General features: G+C 37.1%; 1 protein-coding gene across 1 annotated transcript in view; it reads left to right on the forward strand.

Moving 5' to 3' along the window:
- Positions 1-25,755, forward strand: part of LOC127443554 (lipopolysaccharide-responsive and beige-like anchor protein) — a 309,792-nt gene that overhangs the window by 156,294 nt on the left and 127,743 nt on the right. Inside the window, 3 exon segments of the mRNA XM_051702239.1 lie at positions 20,970-21,087; positions 21,226-21,328; positions 23,803-23,918. Of these exon segments, the coding sequence (XP_051558199.1) occupies positions 20,970-21,087; positions 21,226-21,328; positions 23,803-23,918 (337 nt within the window).

Raw genomic sequence — 25,755 nt, forward strand, 5'->3', positions numbered from 1 at the left:
CACAGCGCGTCTTAACGACAGGCTTAAGGGGTCTGTAGATAAAGGGTGCATACCTATATTTATGCGTTGCACAGACGCTAGACCATTCCCTGTGACGGTCAAAGTATCGATCCGTTGCAACTGTGAGTTTTATTGTGGGAGAAACGATTGTTTATGTGTGTGTGGTGTTAAGCCGATTTGAGAGCCCGCTGGGTATTTTATGTTTTATGTTTATGCTTGAGTAACGCTGTTTGTTACGCTGAGCGAAGATGTTCTTTCGTTTAAGAAACGTCACGGTGTTTTATTAAATTACACAAACATTATTTTTGCTCCTTAACCATGTAGAACGTCATCACTAAATCAAACACCTGTGAGATCATAAATATTACAAGTGGTATGACTCGAAAGTATTTAAATTTCATTTATTAAACCAGGCGTTAATGCTGAAAAATAATGCAACAATTATTTGCTATAAAAATGCCCACATTCATGCTGTTGCTCACCTTGCCATTCACTCTATTGTTCTAAATATGGTGATACCACTTGAGTTTTAGGTAACTAGTAGAAAGCTATATGTCTTACTGGTGACGGTTTAATATTATGGCTTTTTAAACTATGACTGAGACTGTTACAAGAAAACTTGTTCTCAAGTTTCAGAACTTAATATTTATTTGATTACATTGTATTTAAAATATTAAATAGGTAAATAATAATAATAATTTGGATTTAAAAAAGAGTAAAAGAAGTGAAAGATTTTGAGCTACTTGCAGATCAGACATGTAAAAATGCAAATATTTTATTGCTAACTGAAATCTCCATACTTGTGTACAGACATGGATGCATTTTTCCTGGTATACTTCCATCAATGCAGAACAAAGCTTTTTTGTTGGTCAAGTTCAGAAGTCTGAACACTGTCCAGTATATGAGTCACAGTATTAAACATAATAGCACTCCTGGACTACTCACTGAACTTCTTATTACAGGAAAAACCTTAATACACTTAGTTATTCACTTAGATTCAACATTTATTTTGAAGTTTTGTTCCTTATTACAAATGGTATGGAAAAAAATAACAATGAAAGATTAAATCATACAAGATAACTTTCAACTTTTTTTCCCCATTGCAATAATTTGAGTGAGATATTTTCTTTTCTTTCTTATTTCTTTTCTTTTTATTTTCTTTTATTTTTTTTTAGCTAAAAAAGAAAATTATTAATTGCAAACATGCAGAACCTAAAGATAAATGTGTTCACTTAATAATACAAAGGGCCCAGTAAACCAGTAAATATGTGGACTGATTTCAAATGCCAGAACCATATATGCTACATAATGTCCATCCTAAAACAACTTTATTAACTACATACAACCACATCTGTAGATTTTACACTGGTTTCTATTTACAAGTATTTATAACGTCTTCAACATGGCATGGCAAACTTAATTTTCAAAGATGTGAAACTTAAGTTAACCTAAGGTTTAGAAGTACCTAAAAGCATCAATACTGCATATTATAGCTCTTGTTCTGTATACACATATCAGACTGTGTTTGATGTCAATCCACTCAGTTACTATCTATTAATAATGCTATATATTTCCATACTAAGCAATAAGGTATATTTGTAATATATTTAATTACTATTCATTAATTAAAATAATTATTAATTTTTAAATAGCTAAGCACATATTGAAATAAATACTCTTAAATAATTTGAAGTGTTTAGACTTAGCATATTATTTACATAGCTATTTTTTTATGAGATTAAAATTGAAATGATAAATGTAAGGCACATTTTGAATCATTGAAAGTTCAGCTTGTTCTAGATTATCCATGTTTCTTCTGACATTTGAGTACCAAGAAGTGTTCATTTAAACCAAATGATCCACTTAGCAGAACTCAATAGAAGTTTTTTACATAAGCTCCACCACAAGAAGAAATGCTTTTGGGTTCTTTTCTTTCCAGTTATCTCTCTTTTAAAAAAAACAAAAAAACATCCCGTATTATCTGGAGACCAAAAGAGCTTTCTTCTTATTGAGCAGACTAAATGAGAAGATAAGAGAGGCACGGTAGTGTGAAGCTGCTCTTCTTTGATCTGATGACTCCACTCTGATCCTCTACAACACTGGACTGTGTCTGGTAACTCTCTCTCTCTCTTTCTCTCTCTTTCTCTCTCTCCCTCCCTCCCTCCCTCCCTCCATCCCTTTATCTCTCTCTCTCTCTAACATAATTTCCAGGTCATCTGACCTAGTTAAAAAAGAGGCAGATAGTGTTGGCTGATCAAAGAACAGAGACACTTCAGAGTAACTTCACTGGCACCTTCAAAAACAAGACAAGCTCTTTTGGGTTCCCTACAAAGTACACATTTCTAGGGCATATTTAAACATAATCAGATGAAAATGTTAAGCTGGCAGATACTGCCCATAAACAGCTGACTAGTTCATCTCCTTACAGTACCATCATGCTGTCTGTCAATTTTACTGTTAGTTACTCTTTGTTGGAAATACCTGACTCTCTTATATACAAGGGAACGCTTTCTTGATTCCCAGACTCCTCGCATTTACTCCTCAGCAGTAAATGCTCCATATATAAAATTTAGGGTGGTTCCCCCTAAAGAACTTCCAATCCTAACATAAACTTCATATGCATATAATATACACACTGTAAAATCTAATTAGTTGACCTTACTTAGATTTTTTAAGGCAATCGGTTTGCATGCTTTTTTTTTAAGTAAACATACTTATTTGGCTCAAGTAAACGGAACTTCATTTTTTAAGTAACATGAACTAGTTACAAGTAAACTTAACTCGTCTGTGATTAAAGTATCATTGTTTGTATTTAACTATTTAAATTTTGTTATAGCAGGTCTTATACAGTATAAGGTAAATATGACTGGAATCTCGGTTGGCCATATGGCACATTGGATTCTCCTCAGTATCTCTTGGTGCACATAAATCTGCACTTTTGTAAAGTACAATTGAGTAAAGAAGAATGGCTTAAATTTTACAGGCTCCAAATTCACCAGAGGTAACACTAATCAGCCTAATGGTAACTTTACACAAATCACAACTCTCAACCGGCTATAATAAAACAACTACCATAGTCATAAGAATGAAAACTAAATAAATTCTTAAATTACAATTATTATTTTTCTACATAAGTTCCCTTGATTTGACCAAACATACATTATTTACTCATGTGCGAGGGCTTTTGGGTAATCCACACAGCCGCAGGTTTGTACTTGATCATTTTAAGTTAGGAGTACCCAAAGCCAAAGTTTAAAGAACGTATATATTTGAGTTATGATTTCAAAATCGGACATTTCAAGTACTGTTTAAATAGGGCCACTTAAATGTTTTTATTAATGACACCTTTAAGGGTTACTTAATTAGAAATATTTAGAAAAGTAAAAAATTAAGCTTAAATTCAGTAAAAAATTAAATAAAATATTATATATATATATATATATATATATATATATATATATATATATATATATATATATATATTGTTTGTACAATTTGAGATAACTAGTATTAACAGTGTTAGTTGATTTTGTTGAATGGAAGTTTAAAGCACAGTTCAGAAGTATATTCACAAAATCAGAAGTATATTATGGAACACAGATATAACCTTTTTGTGGTTGTTAGCATCAATTGTTTTTATTCATTTTCAATCTTATAGACATTTTCTTAATAAATTCTATGACGTTTCAAAACATGGCTGCAAGACTAATTTTATAGAAAGCTGGCTTTTACCTATAAAGTGCTGATCTCTGTTAGCTTGTTATTGCTTTTGAAAGTTCTGTGTCACATCTCAAGCATATCCTTAGACATATACCATCACTTTGGCTTAAAGAGTAAAGACATATTTGAGGAATATACAGTAAAGGCAACCTGCTACTATGTCCTCCAGGCTCGTTTAGGAAAAAAGAAAAAGTGCACCGGTTTTTCTTCAGTGTCTGCAGAAGTTAGCATGTTTTGCTCTTTCATGTAAGTAATAAGAGGGGGATAATGTCAGTTACAGATGCTTTTAGCCTGTATTCTTACTCTGCCCCACAATGGAAATGTGAGATGGAGCAGGCAAAAAAGGCACACAGTCTTACCCACTTTTCTCACACACACACACACACACACACACACACACACACACACACACACACACACACACACACACACACACACACACACACACACACACACACACACACACACTCACACACTCACACCAGTCACCAGCTGCATTTGCCCCTAGGAGACGGCCCCAAACAAGTCAACCGGTGGTACTAATTGCTTGGCAGGCCTTTTCGCGTCTGCCAGTGAGGTCATGGAGCAGATGGGTGTCTTTCTGTGTCCCCCACGTTCACTGACTGCATATGATCTGTTTTAGAGTTCTCTGTGCTTTGCTGTGTACCTATGACACCCATAGGAAACCCTTCTGACCAAATCGTCAAAGGCGTTGATTTAGGTAGGGATTAGGTAGGAACTTTCAGAAAATCAAAAATGTCCCGACCAATATTTGGGCAATTTTACCACATAGAAAATACTTTATGCCTGTTTTATTTTCATTTAACAACTATAAAATTTTCTCAGTGTAATTATTCATGTGTAAATTATTGTACTACCTCTTTGGAAGCTGTGCATATAAGGCGTTGTCATGTGGCATCTGTAACTTTTCTCAGTGGTCATTTTGTGGAAATTACATGAGCAGATTCCCATTTGTATCTTGGATTCAACCCTTGAAATTAATAGATTCAAGCAAGCACACTCTGTGTACAAATGTTTCCAGTTTAAGTAAAATAAATAAATAAATAAATATACTTCCTGCTTTTTCATATGGCTCAATTAATGGAGGATTCTTCTTTGGCCTGTAAGTAACTTCTTGAGGAAAACGCCTTTGAATATGAAAGACTGTCAGGTAAGGGTATGGATTAGAGGTGCAGGATTTTAAAATGCTAGTATAACTTCACAGATAACTGATTGCCATCCCAAATTAAGAATATTAGTGGTGGTAAGTCGGGCTGCACGATATATCGAATTTCATGAAATATCGCAAATGAACTTGCTCTATCATTTTAATGCATTCATCCGTAAAGTTTATAAAGATGCAGATAGCAGACACTACTAGGCACACTTCTGGTCTGTTCATATGATGACATAGGTGTGTGTGAGAGAGTCAAGCAAGCAGTAAAAAAAGAAACAAAAAAAAAAAAGAGTCGCTACATCAGCTCAAGATTGTTTGCATTTTAAACTAATATTTTGTTTGTTTTTTGCACACAATGTATAGCACACATTTAGTTAATACATGTTTTATTTTGCACAATTGAGAAGAACATCAGGATAGATGAAAAGCATGTTTTGTCAATAAAATACAATAAAATTAAGCCTTGATAAAATATGTTCTGCATTGATGGAAGTCAGTAGCTGTAAACATAAAGCCTACTTTTTCAGATTACTACATGCAACTACATATAAATAAGCAATATGAGAAAAGATTATGCAGGAGTCGGAAAGCAAAAAGTGAGGAAAATGTGTTGTAATTTTCTCCATTATTAGTTTATCTTGAGATCTTGTAATTTCCCACTTCACTAGTTAATTTAGTTTAACCTTCATTTAGATTTTCATTTATTTAATGCTGGTTAATACATTTTACAGAATGTCACTTTATGTCCCTTGGATATCATTGTTTTTTCAATGTAGATCTACTTTAAAATGATTAAATTTGAGTTTATTGCATCACATGGTTGTTTATCGCATTTTGCATTTTCCCTCCATATCTGTTTCATGCATCTCTAACTTTCAGTTCTAAACTTTGTTTTTTATTTTTCAGAAGAATAAAAAGAAAAAAGAAAAAACAGGCAAATGTTTAATATGGTGGGGCAGTATTTATATGAGGAAATACTGTTATTTTGCCTATTACCAGACTGACTTTCGAACTTTTTGTCAATACAAACATTTTGAATGTCATCCTCCTTGCAATATGTCCCTACCATCTTTCAAACCAAACCTACGCATGTGATATAATGTATATGCATATATATTTCACATTGAAATGCCCCCAGTTCCCTGATTTTTTTAATCAACTTTCCATAATTTATGTTAGTATAGTCCTTAGTCCTTTCATTTTCAATATGGCATACAAGGGTACTATGTTTATATGTTATGTCCAGGCGTTTAGGTTATATTAAACATCCTTCTAGTGCTGTCCACTGCTTTTCACCTCAGTCGGTCAAGAGTTTTCTGAAGGACAAGCTCTATTCACACCTAATTGGATGGGAGGAGGAAAGGGAAGGAAAAGTATTGTTATGCCTGTCTTGCAAACATCTTGAAGTGGCTCATCGCTCCACACACACCCTCCTCATTCTGTTGCACACACACAGATACTCATGGACGACTGGGTGACATTCAACTGCTACTGATCAGTGTCAGGTTGTCTGAAGATTCTATTGATTTTTCTGTTAGGCTTAAGTAGTTTGTGCAGAGGCTAACGACCAACCATAGCAGCACTGTCAATATCAGTGGGCTGGAGGAGAGCAGCCATGACTGTTGCTCATACAGTATTCAGCATTTACACACTGCGTCCAGGACGAGTCAATGAATTGATTAGCCGTACAGTAAATTGCCTGAAAGATTGGGGTTGGGGAGGGAACATTTGTCTCTCCTTTCTGCTCTCAAAGTACCTTCTCCCTTTTTATATATGTTCCATTTTCTTGTGTCTACCTCAGCTGAGCTAACTGCAATCATAGTCTCTGGAAAACATTTAAATGTTCCCTGTTATTTGAGACGGGATCATTATGAAATCTCTCTCTTCTAATTGCAGTTTCTACTTCCGTGTTTTTCACACGTGTTTTTGTCATCGTGTGTGAAAAATACTCACAGTTGAGTTTATGCTGAACTTTCCATCTCAACCCATTAGAGAGATAAGTCAGATTATACTATCTCAGAGCTCTCTACTTATGCTATTGTAATGTTTTAGCTTAGCGATTCTAAGATCTTCTTAGCCTAAGTGCAGTTACATCACTAGAAGAAATGTGATGTTGAGCTAAGCAGACACTGCTCTTTTCTGTCCCACTCAGAGCACATCAGTGGTACCAATAAAAACCTGCAATGATGTCATCTGGTATGAGTCAGGTCACTGATCCTGTCTACTGATACAGCGATGATAATTGAATGCTGAAAGCAGGAAGAACAAATTTGTGACAGTAGCACCTCAAAGTCAATGAGAGCTGCCCTCATGAATTTATTGTCTGTTTCTATTGTGGCCTTCTTTCCTTGATGGCACTTTTATGGTCTGGGACAGACATCATTCTAAAGAGATGTTTCAGAGAGATCTATTGTGGTATAGAGCTACTGGTGAAGGTCAGGATCAGAGTTTAGTTTTACATTGTAATGACTGAGCCAGAAGATACTTTGTTCTGTAGAGGGGATTCCACTCTTGTAGTTAAAGGGTGGGTGAGAAACAGATCAATATTTAAGTCTTTTTTTTTTACTATAAATCTCCACTTTCACTTCCACATTCTTCTTCTTTTGGCGATTTACATTCTTTGTGCATATCGGCACCTACTGGGCAGGGACGAGAATTTATAGTAAAAAATTACTTTAAATTTAATGGGCAGGGAGTAGAATTTATAGTAAAAAATTACTATTTTTAGTCTAAATTAATAATTACGATAGCAATATCAAGGGAAATAATCAACAATTTAGATTTTTCGTCATAATCTTGCAGCCCTACATTTTTAATCATACATCAGTTGACAAATGTAAATGTATATGTACATTTATACATTTTGTTTTGTGGTTTGGTTTGTTTTTTGTTTTGTTTTGAACTGGATATACCTATAATACATACATCTGAGAACCAGAGTGTAATCAAACAATCACACAAAGTTGTTATTTAAATTACATTTTGACATAAAGTTTACATTGGTAGCGGATACATTCATAAGCAAATTGGCAGATCAAGACATAACAAAATTTTGGCAGAAATGATAACTAAAGTATACAAGTCAAGTGCCAAAGTAGACGTGAAAAACACAAAGCCATGGTCAAATAAATGAGAATACCCAGCACCAGTAGTACCAGTAGACTGGGTTCATATCATATAATAGCAGCCCCTCTTCTCCAGACAGAAGTTGGGTTTCCTGCACCTGAGCCTAGCTGCTCCATCTTCCTCTGTAGACAGGGTGAAGGTTTAGGGCCTCCCAGTCCCGATTGATCTGCTCTCCATCATTTATTCAGCAGAGCAGTCACTGACAAACGTCACGTCATATGCTGCTAGCCAGATGGATGAGACTCTTTATGGATTCCAGAGTGAATGTGTTTGTCTGAGATTAGACACACACCTTTGTCCTTTCCTGCTGCTGAATTTTATCATTATCATGATTGAATTTTTTCAGACATTTTCATTTTCTTGTTTGATAATCTTCCTAAATATGCTGCAGTTGTATATGTTTACAATAGATCACTGTTTAATGACCGTCGATTTCAGTTTGTTCTTCATAGTTTTGAAGATCCTGAACTCTTAGATTCTACTCTCTCAGCTTCCTCAGTCTTGGTTAATGATGCATCAAGTCTGGTTGAAATAATGTCTCCATGGGGACCCAATAAGGGCAGTCGTCCATGACAAAATCTTTTAATTGACCGTTCGATCAAGCATCATGTGATCCACTTTACAAGCAGTGTAAATGTGTCTGAACTACTGTCCTCCACACCAATAACATGGAACTTTGATGATAAAGACAAAGGTCAAATAATTTAGTTGTAGGCAGCTTGGTAACTGCCTTTGTAGACCAGTCTCCATGAGTGATTGTTTGCTAAGTAGACAGTAGAAGCAACCAACTTCTATTATCTTGTGTTATGAGGAAATTCACAGCAAGCTAAAGTGTCTAACTTCTTTTTACTCTCCCAGGTTAATATGCAAACAACTGTACATTTTCTGGAAAACTGTAAACACTGTCTCTGTGGCGCTATAAAAATTCCTCTGTTTGAGCGAGCCGTCCAGGGGTACATTTCTCGTACAATGATGTAACTCACTGCTTAATTACGTTAGAATGATGCAATGTTTGAGAAATTATCTATGTACTCACAAATGTTTCCCCAAACTGTAGTAACTATGTTGCACAACCATGTTGGTTCAACAATATAGAGCTGTCGTTAAAGACGTTACACAGGGGTCAGATTAATAGCTTCTGCAGAGATCAAATGTATATCAAATTATAATAACTAATTTGCATGTACACCAGAAAGCCATTTAATGTGAGAAAGCAGCTGAAGACACGAAAGCGGTGTGCATTGTGCTGCAATAGTGGGGTTTCCCTCTACATCAGACTTTGGGGTTCCTCCGATACACTTGAGCACGTGTGCACTCTTCAGAAATCTATAAGAATACCACTGCATTAACATGGACACATAAGCCATCTTCTCCGACAAAAACTGTGTGTTAATGCACTTTCTCTTAACAGCCTTTAATCCCTTAAACGGCGTAAGGAAGGCTGCATTTGCGTTTACATGTTGTTTCAGAAAGCTGCTTTCTGCAAAATCCCTGAATAAGCTGTTTTCTTAAGTTCATGTAAACCTGGTCAAAGTCTTGACAGAGTTAAAGATATATATGGATGCCTCTGGGAAGTCAAATTATGTCCACAGCAAACTAACAAGAACTATGCTTATAACCACAGGTGGAGAGCTGTAGTTCCAACCATACAACTTTGAGATGCTGTTTGTTTGCAAATGTTCACAGGAACTATGGTTTTGGGAAACACCAAATTGTTGAACTATGTTGGTTACGATGGAACTTGCGACCGTAGTTGGCTAACAATGCTTTTGGAAAATGCACCCCTACCCAACAGATCAACATTGATTTGACCAGTGGCGTGAGTTGGGGCGGAACTATCTGTTTGATCGATCAACAGTGGAGGGAGGTGGGGTTTGCTTAAGGTTGCTTTAAGGGTGTACACTAACACTGCAGTGAAAGCCTATGTCATGTGTAGCCTCCATGTTTAGGTACTATAGATATGTTACTCTGCTTAAACACTTGGAAGTTAATTTAGTGTTTCCTCAAAAGCATCAGGTGTCCTTTCCAGAGTGGTTTCACAGCAAAAATCAGAAATGAGCAATTTATCCACAGGAATCGCCTACCCCAACATTAACCCCTGCTTGCTTTTTTCCCCTGTAATGGGCTTCACTGTTTACCTGCTTAAAGACACAGTCATAAAAAACATAATCCAGCTTCTGCCACCTTTCAATCCCTTAAATCCCTGGGGGATTCCTCCTTTTCAGGCCATAAAAAGCTAAAGTCCCCCCTTTAGGCACCCTAAAAGGGGATCACATTTTTTACCCTCTACCCCACCTTCCTCCTCCAAATCCAATTAGGTCTAGGACAATAGAAGGATTAGGGGGACTTCACTTCTCTGCCATCCTGCATTAGACACAGTAAGGAATGCTGTGACAGCAGACTGGAGTGAAAGTGGTAGGCGATGGGGCAGGATCTAAAACTGGCCGGACCGTTTTTCTGCTGTATGAATGGTTTGGAGTCTGGAGAAGGACTGAACCATAGGGATGGCTGTCGACATGATTTTCTCCATGCTCCTCAGATGTGTTTAGTATGGTGGCTGAGCATTTTCCAAGCGAGTATTCACACATGCAAAATTGGCATAAGCCCCTCAATCGCAAGGCTTCTCACAAATTCACCAACAGTGCATGCATTTCTTGTGGATGTGAGTACCACAACTAATAGGAGTCTGTTAATGGTGCTCCATCATCAACAGCCATTCTCTCTCACGTGTTGCCCTGGTCTTCAGCATCGGAAAGGCCCTTGGAGAAAAACAGTAGATTTGTGAATGTCTGCCAAATTTCACGCTCTTCTTCTTTTCACTTATGTCACCTTTATCCTGCCTTTCTTCCGCACTGCTCCTCAGTGAGCCGGGCTGCCCTCCATTGCCCTGGGGTTAAAGCGCTTTAAATCTCTGAGGGTGGAGAAAGTCTTTGAATGGATGTCAGTCAGAGAAGGCGAATTGAGTCTCTCTCCTCTTGATGTTTCATCATATTGTTTTCATTATTTCCTCAAAATATTTCTCCTCTTCCATCTATATTCTATCTTTTGATGGTAAGACTTAACCATCTTTGTTATCTGATGGTCTTGTTTTAAGGCAGACAAAATCATCATCGTGTAACACTGGACTCTACTTTATATTGTAGCTGGAACAAATATTATCTTGAATCTACTTCAAAATCACCCACATTTTCATTTGATGCTCACTTGCATAGCCATGTTTGGAAAGATTTTGCCTTTAAAACTCTGAAACAGCCCTACTGTCTTTATGAGCAGAAGTCCATTTGTCCATTTAAACCATTAGTGTTAACTCTCACCTACTGGAGTCCCTACACAAGCCTCTACATAAAGGCCAAATGTTTAATGAGTAAGAGCACTATAGGATTCAATTCTCCTCCAATTAACCCCATAGCGCTTGACATTTTTCTAAATCCACACAAGATTTCCTCTCTCTCTCTCAGTCCCTTTCTTTCTCTCTCTCAGTGAGTTAAAAGGCTAACCTGTTGGCAAACAAAGTGGTGAGGAACAAAGGAAGTTCTAATCCCCATTGGACTACGTTCAGCCTGAGTGCTTAAAGAACTGAACACATTGGCTATCACATATATAAATATGTACATATTTGGTGAACGCTCTGTGCTTTGACTGTTGATGTTTGTTTAACTGGTGTATAGTTTGTTTGAGCTGATTTACCGTTGATACACATCAAGGACATTTTAATCTGCTGATAATATCAGTTTGCTACTGCTTTCCATCAATGAATTGACTGGAGGATTTATGTGTAAGAGGATAACAACATTAATTTTATTCTTTTTGTGTGGAATATTTCACATTCTGGTTTTGCCCAACTTTTTATTTTTTATTTTTTTTATTTACCAAATGTAAACTGCTGACTAACAGACAAACTTGCCATCTGATATATTTACTTGTTTATTGTAGAAACTTCATTAGCTGCAAGTAGCATCAGCTTTTAGCAGGGAAATTTTGACAGCTGTTTGATCACTGATGTTTTCAGATTTGTTTTATGCTTTGAATGACATATCATGTGCTTGTACAGTCCCATGATTCTCAGCTCATACCATAAGGGCACACTCTTGTACTCTCACATGGCATTAACCTCCATATACCCTCATTCTATTAAGCGCTATTAAAGTAGCCTTTTGCTTTCTGGAAATCAGCCTGGAAACCAGAGTGAGCATATAAACGGGTGTGATTTATTTATTTATTTGTTTGTTTGTTTTTTACACTGTTATTGATCAGACTGAACAAATCCAGTTTAATTGGCTCCAGAGAACTAGGGAGGCAATGTCTACTGTGAAACAGTAACAAAACTGTTAAAAGGGTGAATTGGCTCCACCCACTCGTTAGAGTGATTAAATCATTTACTGATGGGAGATGACATGATGGTGGATGTGGGTGAGGGGTATGGGTATGTTGTGTATGCTTTATCGCTGGGAGCCAGAAAGTATATAAAGGGATTTTTCTTTACATTTTCTTTCATAACTCAAAGACTGCTACAAATATACCTGCCATCTTTTAGTATAAGAAATATTTAAATGTGCCAAATCTAATAGTGCAATTAAAATCATAGTGAAAGATTAGATCATAAAACTTAATTTAGTTAACAGCAGTTGGGGGGAATCAATATTCTCAAATGAATAATATCATTGCTTTAATACTGTAAAAATATCATTGTTAGAATAGTTTTCTCCTTTGTATGGTACTACTTATTTTAGCTTTGAGGAATTGTATGTGTTTAGAGCAAAAGTGGGACCTGCATTATTATTATTTGAAATGGGTTAAATTGGGGATGCTTTAACCCATTTCAAATAATAATAATGCAGATCCCACTTTTGCTCTAATACCGATCCTGATACCGATCATTTAACTTTTTATCAGGATCTCTGTCATAACTGGAACACTGTCACTGTTAATTGAATTTTCCTCTTCCCAGTAATATCACTTTGTCTAGTTTTTGCTGACAAAAAAAGTTAAAAAAGTTTAAAAGGCTTATTAAAAAAAGCTTTTTTAATAAGACTTTAAAACAGTTATAGGCTAACAAAATATTCTCTATATTAAGATAGATAGATAGCCCTATAAAATAAATGAAGCTTAGTGACAATCTGATAACCCATTGGTGCAATTAAACGTAATGAAACATTTTTGGTTATTGATTCATTGTCATTGTTTCATATAATTATTAATTTTATTTTTCTATTTTCTATTTCATTTTTGCATTATATTTAATACATTAAATTATGGTATCTTAACGTTGTATAAAGAATTATATTTATAAATTCCTTCACTGCCTTTTCATTTAGTTGGATGATTGTATTAATATTTCATTTTTCACTTGTTGCTGCTTGAACTTTAATGAGGGGAACATGTGCTCTCTCTTGAGGGCAAGAGATGAAAGGAAAGCTGAGAAAGAGCGCATGTTTCTGGACTCTACAAGTGCTACTATTGTTAATGCCATTTAATCAGGAGATATTTAATATAGATGTTTGAATTACACCACATCTTGTAACTCGCGTTATTACTGAGATGCCTATGCTCGGCTGAGACTGAGAAACTGCCACCATGAACGATAATAATGACCATTTCACAGCTCGTGCTGTTTTCCCTTTGCCTTGTCGCATGTGAAACGCAACATTAACAGTACAGTACACAAAATTTTCATATTCACCATACCTCTCCTACTGCATCGTTCTTAACTGCTGAATAAAATTTGTTGTCTTACAATACTACACCAGTATTCCCCACACTCCGTGATGCCATGACAGTGCTGCTGATGTCTTAAAGGAGCTGCTGTTTTTTGCGACATGAGCGATCGATTTATGCGATCGGGCAAATTACAGATCACCTATCGAGTCATAGGACGTGAAAATTGGCCGATACTAATCAGTGGCCGATCGATCGGAGCATCCCTAGGTTAAATCCTTCTTACTAAAATAGTAAATTATTGAAAGTGGAGACTTTGTTGTACCCAAAAAAATAAATAATTATAAAACATAAATCTCAATATTTGTGTTATTTGCTCAATGCAACTTCAAATTTTAAAGTTTAGTTAATAATTTCAACCATGCGCTTCTTGAATTCAAGCAGATGGAGGGCTATATCTGGGGCCTATAAAATGAAAATCCAAAGACAGAAACTAATAATAAAAGTGATATTGTTAATATATTTTACATTTACCTTTATTCATTAATTATTTATTTTTATAGTTTTAACACTGGTATTTGTAACAAGACCATAGTAAACACATGGAAGCATGAATCTTCTTCAGTACCATGGTTGATGTAACCATGATTTCTATAAAACAAACTATTGCATTTTTGTAATTATAAACAGTAGACCTACTCTAAACACATGTTAAAACAATAAATACAAAATATAAATATAAGTTGTAACATAAATTAATTATATTCCCTCACTCCCCTAATGTAGCCTATGACAAATTCAATAGAGATGAAGTAGTGATATGATAATATTTATTATCAATCTATTTCTGCTTAAAGTACAGTTAGTGTTACTATAGTAAATTCAAGGGTGGTGATGTAGAATTCTGTGCTGAATTCAAATGGTTTCCGCTTCTCGCGCCTTGCTTCTCGCTGATTCTCGCAAAACTGTGTGTTTAAGAGCTCGAGCTTTAAGAGCTTTACGCTCGTGCTGCTCTGTCCATTGAGCCATATTCATCTGAGCCATATAGGTGCATTATCCGAGGTTGTGCCTCCACCTGTGTATTTGACGCTGCTAAACCAGATACTTCAGATGCGTCGCTACACTTCAAAATCAGATGAACCGTGGTACAAATGCGTACCAACCTGTATATTTGAGAACCAACTGATATACTCCAAGTCTAGATATACGTTTTAAAGCAAAGAGGAACTTGACGATAGATTTGATTTTTATGACTGGTAAACGCCCCCCTTTTTTAACCTAACGCCCCCCTCTCTACTAAGTTGCCCCCTGGCATCTTTTGAACGCCCCTTAGGGGGGCGGTACCACCCCCCTTGAGAACCCCTGCTTTAAAGAGCAGAATAAAAAAATACATAAATACTGGACATCTCAAAAGTCACTAACAAAGAAAAAACAAATTTCTCAAGTGAAATGATTGCACTTCTTTGAGAGAACTCTACTGAGCATATACTAGATATGATTAAGTTTAGAGTGTTAGAATTGCTGTCTCCTCTACATGTACATTAAGGTGGTTTTACCATAGATTAGACTGTAACTACATCTGAAAGAAGTAGCCTTAGTCATTGTCAAATGTCTTCTCATGTTAGAAAAACACAAACAGTCAAGTGCACAGACACAAAACATCATCACATAAGCATGTTTTCTCTCATAATATGTTTGTATTATAAGCTGTGAATAATGTGAGTTTGATGCTGTGTGTGTGTGTTGGCTTGTTATTTACATGGCCAGATGCGATAGAAACAGCAGTCCCTCTCCAATATTCCCCCCTTTTATTCCCATGAATTCTATCAAATTTTCCCAAATGGCATCTCTCTGTGCTCGACTCTGGATGTTGATGTTGATGGATCACCCACTTCCTCCTCCTCATTAATTTCATCACCCTATCACCCAGGCCACTTCATTTGACCAAAAGGTAATAATAAATATCCCATCCGCAATCTTTAACACACTCAACCAGGTGGAAACATTTAATAACAGCATACAAATTGAACTTCAATCACCTCATTTTGCTCAACAGACGCATAGGCACATTAAAAACCAAGCTTTTGTAGTCTATATCTCTCTCTCTCTTTCTCTCTCTCTCTCTCTCTCTCTCTCTCTCTCTCTCTTTCTCTCTCGTTTCATGCCATTGGTTGCTAAGCTTCAATTTGAGCGCTATAATGCTTGTTTATTACACGTTTTTTAAGCAAAGATGGGGATTCTATCAGCGGCAGGAGAACTGTTTCCTTTTCCTGGCTGCGAGAGCTCTTATCACCCCTCAAACATGAGTGTGCACTTTGCCTAACAGAGACTGCTATTCAGAGACTCATTTATCTTTCTGAGAAAGCACTGGATAGTTTGCTCGCTCTCTGTCTCACACTTGCTATCTCTTGCTTTTTCTCTCCCTTTAACCCCCTCTCTTCTTTTTTGGCATGGGGTGTGGGGGTATTTTCAATTAGATTTCATTCAGTTCTGTCAGAGACAGAGCACATGCTCTCGAGTAGTGGTCCCTGGTGTGTGTCGCTTGGAGGATGTCGTTCGCGCACACAGGGTCCTTTGGCAGAGGACAGAATGTGTGTGAGTGAGTGTGTGTGTTAGAGAGTTGTGTCCCTCTTCATCTCAGACTCTTTTCAGTGGCTGACAGAGACAAATGACAGCACTCAGAAATGACTTGCTGCCTTGGTCCTAACAGGTTGAGTGGTTTGAAATGACACACATTCCCATTTCTGCTTCAGCCTTTTGTTGTCAGTTTGGCATCACCGCCATGGCCTTGAAATTAATCTTCTTTTTGTTTGTAGGTATTTTCACATTGCTGGATGAAAATTTCCTTCAGCACAAGTACAGACAAAATGGAATGAGGATTTTAATTGGCATTGTGATTGTATACAATTTTAAATGTAGTCCCTTTTGTAAATTGGTTTTGATAACTTTTATTTATTCACATTACTCAATAAGAACTAAGTTTGTTTCTTCAATTGTCCATTTATATCTTCACTTATTGCACGTCTCTCTGGAATGCTTGATTCTAATTGGTCAACTGCGGCATTCTGTGGTCAAATATTTCTGTATAATGACTGTTAAACTGTATATTTGACCATTGTCTCTGGCAAAATAGTCTCTTAGGGTGCTTTAACACTTGGTTCGATTGCTTTGACCGAACCCAGTTTGTTTCCTCACCCTACCGCTGCCCCTGCTGGTCTCTGTTCACATTATATTATTTGGTCCGAACCACTGCCCGATTATATCATCAACATGAGTAGAAGTGGCAGCTGTTTACCACTGTACCTATGAAAAACTCGAGAAGACATCACTGTATTAAGTGAAGTATTAAAGTTTGTCTCTTTGGATTTACCACGAACACTTGCCATGCACAAACCGACACTTATGTTTGTCTGCAAAGGATGCATTGAATGTGCAATTATGTCAATAATTGTATTGTTTGTCTGCCGCGAGCAATCGGATGAGTTGCAAGAGATATGAAGAATGTGAGCTGCTCTCTGAAGAAGATTTATTTGGAGACAAGCAGGTATAAGAAATGCATTACACCACAATAATTGGGATCACTAGCCTGCAAAGATGCAGATTTTACATTATCACATGCAGATCACTTCTGTGATTTGGTATGATTGCATTCATATCAGCAGTGAACAATACTGGAGTTCTTATGAACCGTACCCCAGAACACCTTTTTTAAACTGACTCGGGTATGGTTCGGAAAACAGCGTTCACATCATCCAAAATGAACCGAACTTTGACGTCATTCAAACTTTGGTGCACACCAAAAGTTTTAATTATTATTTTTTTTATTTGTAACTGTAAAATGCCATGTAAAGTCAGCTTGTCATTATCACAAAATAACCCTTTCAGGAAGATAAAAGACTACTTCGCTTTGTACATTATCCCTTACTGAGCACCTCTTTTAATTAAAACCAGCAATAATCCCTCAGTGCACCACAACTATCTAGACTGCTTTCTCTGACACAAGTTTAACGCACCACTTTCAGGTATTTTCAAGTAACAATCTAAAAAACCAGGGAGTTATTTACAAGGCTAGTATAGCAAGGTACAGAGTAAGTTATTATACACACACAATGGACTGTCATATCCATTTATGGCATGTCAAGCCAAGACAAATTCCTTTGAGTTTAAGCGGACAGGAGACTGATAAAGTGGAAACTATTGAAGTAGTTCTGCTGTAGAGATGGAATGAACCAAATGTTAAAGGTCATCTGTTTAGTCAGCAAGATTTGATGGTCTGATGTTTAAGTTCAAGTCCAGACACCCTTTTCATGTTGTTCATGAAAGGGACTGAGCGATAAACCATGTTTTTTCTACAGTGTCTTGTTTGAACAATCCAATTCACTTGTTTTAGTGGTGCTTGGTAAAACACTAGAGGTGTGCTCTAAGATTAAAAACCAATTGGACGATTTGCTGGTGGATGATAAAATGGGTGAATCCCAGTAACGGAAAAACCTGAGCCACATGTATGAACCAGACTTGGGTATGGATTCTTTTGACTTGGGCCTTTAAGCAACCACCCACACAACCACATAGCAATGCCCTTGTAACCACCCACCAGAGTTGGATAGGTTACTCAAAAAAAGTAATCGACTACAAATTATCTTTCTAAAATTGTAATCAGATTATTTTACTGATTACTTCATAGAAATGAAATAACATTACTAATCACATTTCTTTTAGTTACTTTCTAAAAGAATGTTTTGTTTTGCCATTCAATAAATTCAAATTTTTTTTTTTCAAATGTTCTCGTTATGAGGTGCACCCCCTACAGCTTTCACAGAAATGAAAATAATCTATATTTTAAATGTATTCTTAAATGTGTAACCCAAGTAATGTTCTTAAAAGTAATTAATGTAACTGAATGTTAGTAATCTTATTACATATTACTAGAATTTAAAATGTAATGCAATAAGGCGCGGTCACACATATCTTTACATGGCAATATTTAGTGGGCGAAATACAGTCATCTCAATGGGAATCTGCTCGATCGTGAATTTCGCGCGATGGACTTCTGGTGGTGAAGAATTTTCCCTCGCGGATTTTGCATGGAGTTCAAGTTTGGTGAACTCTGGCAGGTGAATTCGCCACATTGATCAATAGGAAGTTGCTTGGTTTGGCAGTGACCTCTGTGTGGGTGTTGATTCGTATACAGCTACACTGCTTGACAATTATATTTTTGCTGGTTTCACACGCGCCCAACGTCCGCCCACGCCTCCTTTGCCTGCTGAATTTCGCTGTGTGAAGGTGTGTAGGAACACACCTTTACACTACTTTTTGACTTAAAAGTAATTAGATAACAGTAAGTAATTATTATGTAATCAAATGAAACCCAACAGTGCCACCCACACCATTCTAGCATCGTGCAAGTGTAAGCACCACTCACACTTTCTTCAGAAAATGTTGCATTTTTTTCTTTCAGTCCTCAGTTTGTAGGTAGATCAAATCTGATTGTGTCATAGCCAGTGCTAAAAATAATAATAAAAAAAATGGCATATAAATACAGCACATGCATAACAGTATATATTTATTTATACTCCGTTCACTCCTTGCATTTAGAGTGGCAGGTAATGATCTGATAGTAGAGTCTGTGGTATTGTCAGGCTGTGTTGTGTGTGGGTGGGTGATGGAGCTTTACAGCATTAACACTGCTTAGATGGGGTTAATTATATTACTGTTCAATGGCAGCTGCTAATATAAAATGCATACAGACTGATCCTTTAGGTAAAGTTCCTCGATTGCACTTGGGCTAAAGGTGATTACATCTTTCCAACCCTGTCCATGATCTCTCGGATATAAATAAACTCATCCTTACAAAAATTTCTCCATGGTACCTTGGTTAGGTAGCACTTCTGAGATCACATTAATGATGTGGTTTCCACACCAACAGCCTAACAGAGGGAAGATGAGGAAGATAAATAGGAGAGTGGGCCGTCTCGCATGCCGCTTGTCAGGGAGCAAGCGGTGGTGAACAGCAGCATTACTGGGGCACTGGAACAGCCTTAATCCACATTTAATTGAACTATGGAGACTTTGAAGTGAGTCTGCAGAGCAGACAGGAGCAGTGACATAGCTCACAGCGCAAATCACAGCTGCTCCCCTCTCTTTCTCTCATTCTATCTCTCATTAATGAGTGTGTATCAGCCTTAGCCTTGGTATTGGCCTCTTACTGGAAGATCTGGATATGTCTGATTAACTCTGCTGTTTTTCCGCCTTAATTAAAGCCTCTCAGATCAGGTGTGCTGGTCTTTTTCACCTCTCCTGTCCTAACAACCGCTCTGTAATTAGCCAATTAAAAACAAGAGAAAACAGAGTGAGCATATGGAGCAAAAGCTAGAAAGATAAATAGAGGCTAAAGAAAAGATTAGAGTGGCACAGCTGAACATCTGTGAGCATTAAATTATATGACAGCCTTCTCTCTCTCTTGTTTTCATCCTTGTTCCCTTTCTCCCAATTAAACGACTCATCCTAAATAAATGACTGTTAGACATACATGGATATCATATCCCATAGTTGTTGTTTTCCATAGTTGCAGTCATGTTTTCTAAGTTGTTTTACATCCTAATAATAATAAACAGTACTGCTAACTTTCAAAATGGACAAGTTCCCTGTTTTTACTAGTCAACTATAAGGTCTTAAGGAAGCCCTGTATGATTATGTTGGTTTTGGGTTCACTTGAACCTGGTCAGATGCTTTCTTAGGGGAATTTAAGTTATTGGAACGTTATTGGATTCTAAAACAGCTAGACGGAGTCCAACCAAAAGGTCTAGAATGCAGGGGTCTCGATACTTCAGTGTAAATATTTTGCTTTTTTTCTCTCATTATGTTTAAGTATTATTTGTCCCCTCGCCTTTGTTTCTTGATTATGGCTTACCTGAATCCAATAATTTTTTGAACAACAGATGTCTAATAGTAAAAACCATGTTTTCCTCACACCAACTTGAAGGTAAAAAAATTGATAGATTTCCAGCTCTCTTGGTACTGATTACCTTTTAGTGAACTGTGGCCTCCCTGTTTCCCATTTAGTTTGTGTGTGTGAATAGGGCTCGTTTTAGTGCTAAAAGAATCTCTTTTTCATGAGGACTGATCAATAATACACATTAATCTTGCTCTGTGACCCTTGGTATGAGCTATGGGTGATTAATGAACTAAAGCCATCCCTTTCCCCTGCTGTTCTTTCATTTTTTTGCGCACATATTAATTTATTTGTACATTTCTCTCTGATCAGTCATGTTTGTCTATTTGTCCTGTACAGATCTTGGCATACACTGAGGGTTTGCATGGAAAATGGCTGTTCACAGAGATCAGAGCAGTTTTCTCTCGGCGATATCTGCTTCAGAACACTGTGCTGGAGGTCTTTATGGCCAACAGGAGTAAGAACTGACCAGAGTTATTTTCATTGATATAAGACTGTACTGGTTGGATGCTTTTAAACATGAGAGTTCAACAAAATGTTTACTTTTATGTATTAACACACAGTGTATGAATTGAATTCTCTCTCCTCCCTACAGCTGCGGTCATGTTCAACTTCCCCGATGCAGCCACAGTAAAGAAGGTTGTGCATTGTCTCCCCAGAGTTGGAGTCGGCACCAATTTTGGCCTTCCTCAGACCAGGTATTTCCTCGATTTTATGTACATCATTCACTTACAGTTGTAAACACTGTTACTTTCTCTATTCTGATCACTCTTGTCTTTATGTCATTGGATGCTTTGACTAATCAGAAGACAGCTTTGCCATTTATGAAATGTTTCATTAAATGATTATTGCCTTAATTAGTGTCAACAGTGTGCTATTGTTTGAAAAATGATCAAATAAACACAATATTCAATATTAATTATTTTAAACTGTAGTATTCTGAATTGTTGTGACATGACCCATTGCATCCCAGCATGTTTATCGTTAAAAGCTGAACAGAACATTTGGAAATGGATACATTGCATTGTAAACAGTAGTACTCTTACTAGAAATCTCTATAGCATTATTTAGTATGTCATAGGGGTATTACATAAATACTCAAAATTCACTCTATTTATAATGCGTACTGAATTCCTTTCAAATGTAAAATGAGTAGCATTACAACATGCAAACACAAGTCTTGTTGAAAACAGCATGCACAAGGCCTTGGTTGTTTGATTTTAACACTTTTAGAAGTGTTAAGCTCTCCTTGTGTGTGTGTGTGTGTGTGTGTGTGTGTGTGTGTGTGTGTGTGTGGAAGGGTGTATGTGAGAGGCTGTTACACAGCCTAATTCCCTTCACACAAACACAATTCACATCATTTATAGATCTCCCTGACTGAGAAATAAATACAGGGGTGACTGCAGAGTCTGAAGGGCAGAGTGAGTGTGCAGGAAACACACACACACACACACTTTCATTCAAACGCATACACTCTTATTGAGCTGCCTACATAGGCTTGTTCCCAACACGACAACTGTTCCAAAAGGAAATGCCTTGTTTTGGCCAAAGTCTAAGGCAAAATCTTATATATCTTTCACAGATAAGGCAATCCCAGAATGCATTGTGATAAGCGTAGTGAAGGAATTTAATCTAAGATGGTGGACAAAGCAAGAGAAACGTCAATTAAATATACACATATTTCATTTAATACTGAAAAAATATATCAGTAATTAGAAACTGACTATTCCACCACATTTTTTATGCTTATTAAAATATTGCACCGTTAACTTAGCAACATGCTAACGTCAAACTCTATAGAGCTGTTCTTCCATGATGTCAATTTGTAGGCAAACCTGGAAGTCTAATTCACCGTGGGTTCCCTCTTGATTTTTCTATGGGTTTTTTATAATGGGGTTTTTAACTTATGAGTTAAATAAGGTTTGTGGTGAACATTACTTGACGATACATGGATATTTTGTTCTACAACATAAATTATACACTTTCATACCTCAAACATAATTTTGAAGCTGCTGTGTGTTTAAAAAAAAAAAAAAGTATATCATTCAATACAGCATTTGCGGAATAATGTTAATGACCACAAAAGTTTATTTCAACTTGTGCCTCCTTTTCATTAAAAGAAGCAAAAATCTTTGTTACAGTGAAGCACTTACAATGGAAGTGAAAGGGGCCAATCCGTACACATAAAGATACTCACTGTTTCAAAAGTATAGCCACAAAATGTAAACAATATGTGTGAACATGATTTTAGTGTGATAAAATCACTTTCTAACCTTTTCTGTGTAAAGTTTTATCAAGTTTTACAACTTCGTTGCCATGACGACATAACGCCTTAAACCATAAAACTCTAAAACCACCATAAAACTACGATTTAAACAACTTTACAGCTTAAATAATACAAAAGTTTTGACAGAAGAATTAATATGTGCTTTTAAAAAATTATATGTTTTACATTTCTGCTTTTAAACCCTCCAAAATTTTACCCCATTCACTTATATTGTAAGTGCCTCACTGTAACCTCAAATGTTTTGCATTTTTAAAGAAGAGGGATGAGTCGAAATTATTGTGTATCTGTATGTGTGTGTGTTAACTACAGTAACATTGTGAGGAACATAATATAATGGGTATTGACCCCAAACTGGGCTACAGTATGGGTGTTTTCTTGATCAGAGAGTTATGTGTGTGGCTATTAAAGACTGTGTGATGTGATTGCAGCAGTACTGACCATTAGACATTCTCCCCCATGACATCACTAATGCCCTTCTGCTAACATTCGTGTGGCATTTCCCTAGCGTTGTCCCAGCATTCCCTCTGTGTTAGAGGGCCAAAGGGCAGTAGAAACTTCAGAAAAGCCTAATGACTGTAATCACGTAGGGTGACAGTGATGAATTTTTCTAATTTCGCTTTGTTTTAAGTGGATGGAGGGTCATTTGTTTTAGTGTCTGCATATTTGCTTGCAGTGCGTGTGTTCGTTTAACAGGTTCCCACATTATCCATGAGGCTGTTGTGTGTCTGTATTCATTTGTTGATTTATTTAAGTTTTATTCTGAAGTATGCATGCATACAATTGAAGCAGGCACTCTGATTGGTGCTTATTTTGACCACTGTATTTGTCTGTACATTTTTCTATATTATAAAATGGCCAGGAAGCAAAAAGTAACTTCTTTGGCAGACGTATCTCTCTGGCCAGCCCTAAACAGCTCTACAAGGCCTCCAGCATGACCCAGCGCTGGCAGAGACGAGAGATCTCCAACTTTGAGTACCTAATGTTCCTCAACACCATCTCTGGTAAAGATCATTGATACTTAAAGGAATAGTCCATAAAAATTATTTCTTTATTTAATTACCCTAATGAGACTCAAAACCAGTATGACTTTCTTTCTTCCGTGGAACACAAAAGGTGAATTAAAAAAAAAGTCTTGACAGGGTTTAGTCGCAGATCTCTCAAGCTTGTAAAGGACAAAAAGCAAACAAACAAAAAACACAATTGAACAGTAAACAGTAAAAGTAATCAACATGACTCATGCACTATATTAGCAGTCAATAAGTGAGCAATAAGTGATGAACATAACTACACTGATGAGTCAAAACATTATGAACACTCACAGGTGAAGCGAATAATGTTGATCATCTCCTAACAAGGCCACATATCAAGGTTTAGGCAGATTAAATGGTAAGCGAACAATCAGTTCTCGTAGTCAACGTGTTGAATGCAGGAGAAATGGGCAGGAGTAAATACCTCAGCGACTTTGACAAGGGCCAAATTGTTATGGCCAGACGACTGGGTCAGAGTATCTCTGAAACGGCAAGGCTTGTGTGGTGCTCCCGGTCAGCAGTGGTGAGTACCTACCGACAGTGGTCTGATGAGGGACAAACCACAAACCAGTGACAGAGTGTTGGATGCCCAAGGCTCATCGATGCGCAAGGGCAGCGAAGGCTATCCCATCTGGTCTGAACCGACAGAAGGTCTACTGTGGCACAAGTCACAGAAAATTTTAATGATGGTTACGGGAGGAATGTTTCACATCACACGGTGCATCGCACCCTGCTGCATATCGGGCTGTGTAGTCGCAGACCGGTCAGAGTTCCCATGATGACCCCTGTCCACCATTGAAAGCACCTACATTGGGCACGCGAGCATCTGAACTGGACCTTGGAGCAGTGGAAGAAGGTTGCCTTTTCCGATGAGTCCCGTTTTCTTTTAAATCACATGGACGGCCGGGTACGTTGCACCGTTTACCTGGGGAAGTGATGGCACCAGGATGCACTGTAGCAAGACGACAAGCCGGTGGAGTGAGTGTGATGCTCTGGGCAATGTTCTGCTGTGAAACCCTGAAATTTAAGAACCTTAAATAACAGAAAGATGAAATGCAGCGGCCAAAGATGTCCCTCTTGGCGCCTGCATAAACAGATCAAGAAAAAGCAGGTCTGTTTGCGGTGAAAAGAATGACAATGACCTAAGGTAAATATGGTGTAACTCTTTCAGTAAGTAAATAAGAGGCAAAATGCAGTAAAAGTGCTGCAACTCTTTACCAGTGTTTGCACAAGGTCCTTGAAGTGGTTAATGTGGTTAAATTTAGCTTTTAGAAATTTAAGAATTGGAAAAGTCGGCAAGTTTTATTGAAAAGTGCTTGAAATTAAAACAGAACATTTCTTCATGTTTAGCATGCACAATAAACACATTCATTTTCCAGATATCTTTGATATCAGCACACATTTGAACCACCCCAAGATTGGAATGGGCTATCTAACCGACATAAAAGGTGACCAACCACAGCTCATTTAGTTTTTTACATGATGTGTGGGGTGGGTAAAAAAGGTCTGTGCTTTGTTTTGTTGCTGATTTTGATTTGGATACACAGACTTCTGAAATGCTAGTAATCAAATGCAAATGTGACCATATTTTGCGCTAGGTGACAAAAATACCTGTCATTAGCCACTGGCCAGTACATTACTCGCAGGTGATTGAGTTATGTAGTGGCGAAAAAGTTAAGCACCGACATCCTTTCACTGCGAGTTGTGTCGCATGAGCATGCACTCAGTGTAAAGGAAATTGACCTTGTGTATTGGCTGCATGGAATGTCACAATCGCTTTCGTTGAGCCCTGATATGCCATAGTTACATT

This window comes from Myxocyprinus asiaticus, chromosome 7 (genome assembly GCF_019703515.2).
Source record: "Myxocyprinus asiaticus isolate MX2 ecotype Aquarium Trade chromosome 7, UBuf_Myxa_2, whole genome shotgun sequence".
In the NCBI taxonomy this organism is placed as follows: Eukaryota; Metazoa; Chordata; class Actinopteri; order Cypriniformes; family Catostomidae; genus Myxocyprinus; species Myxocyprinus asiaticus.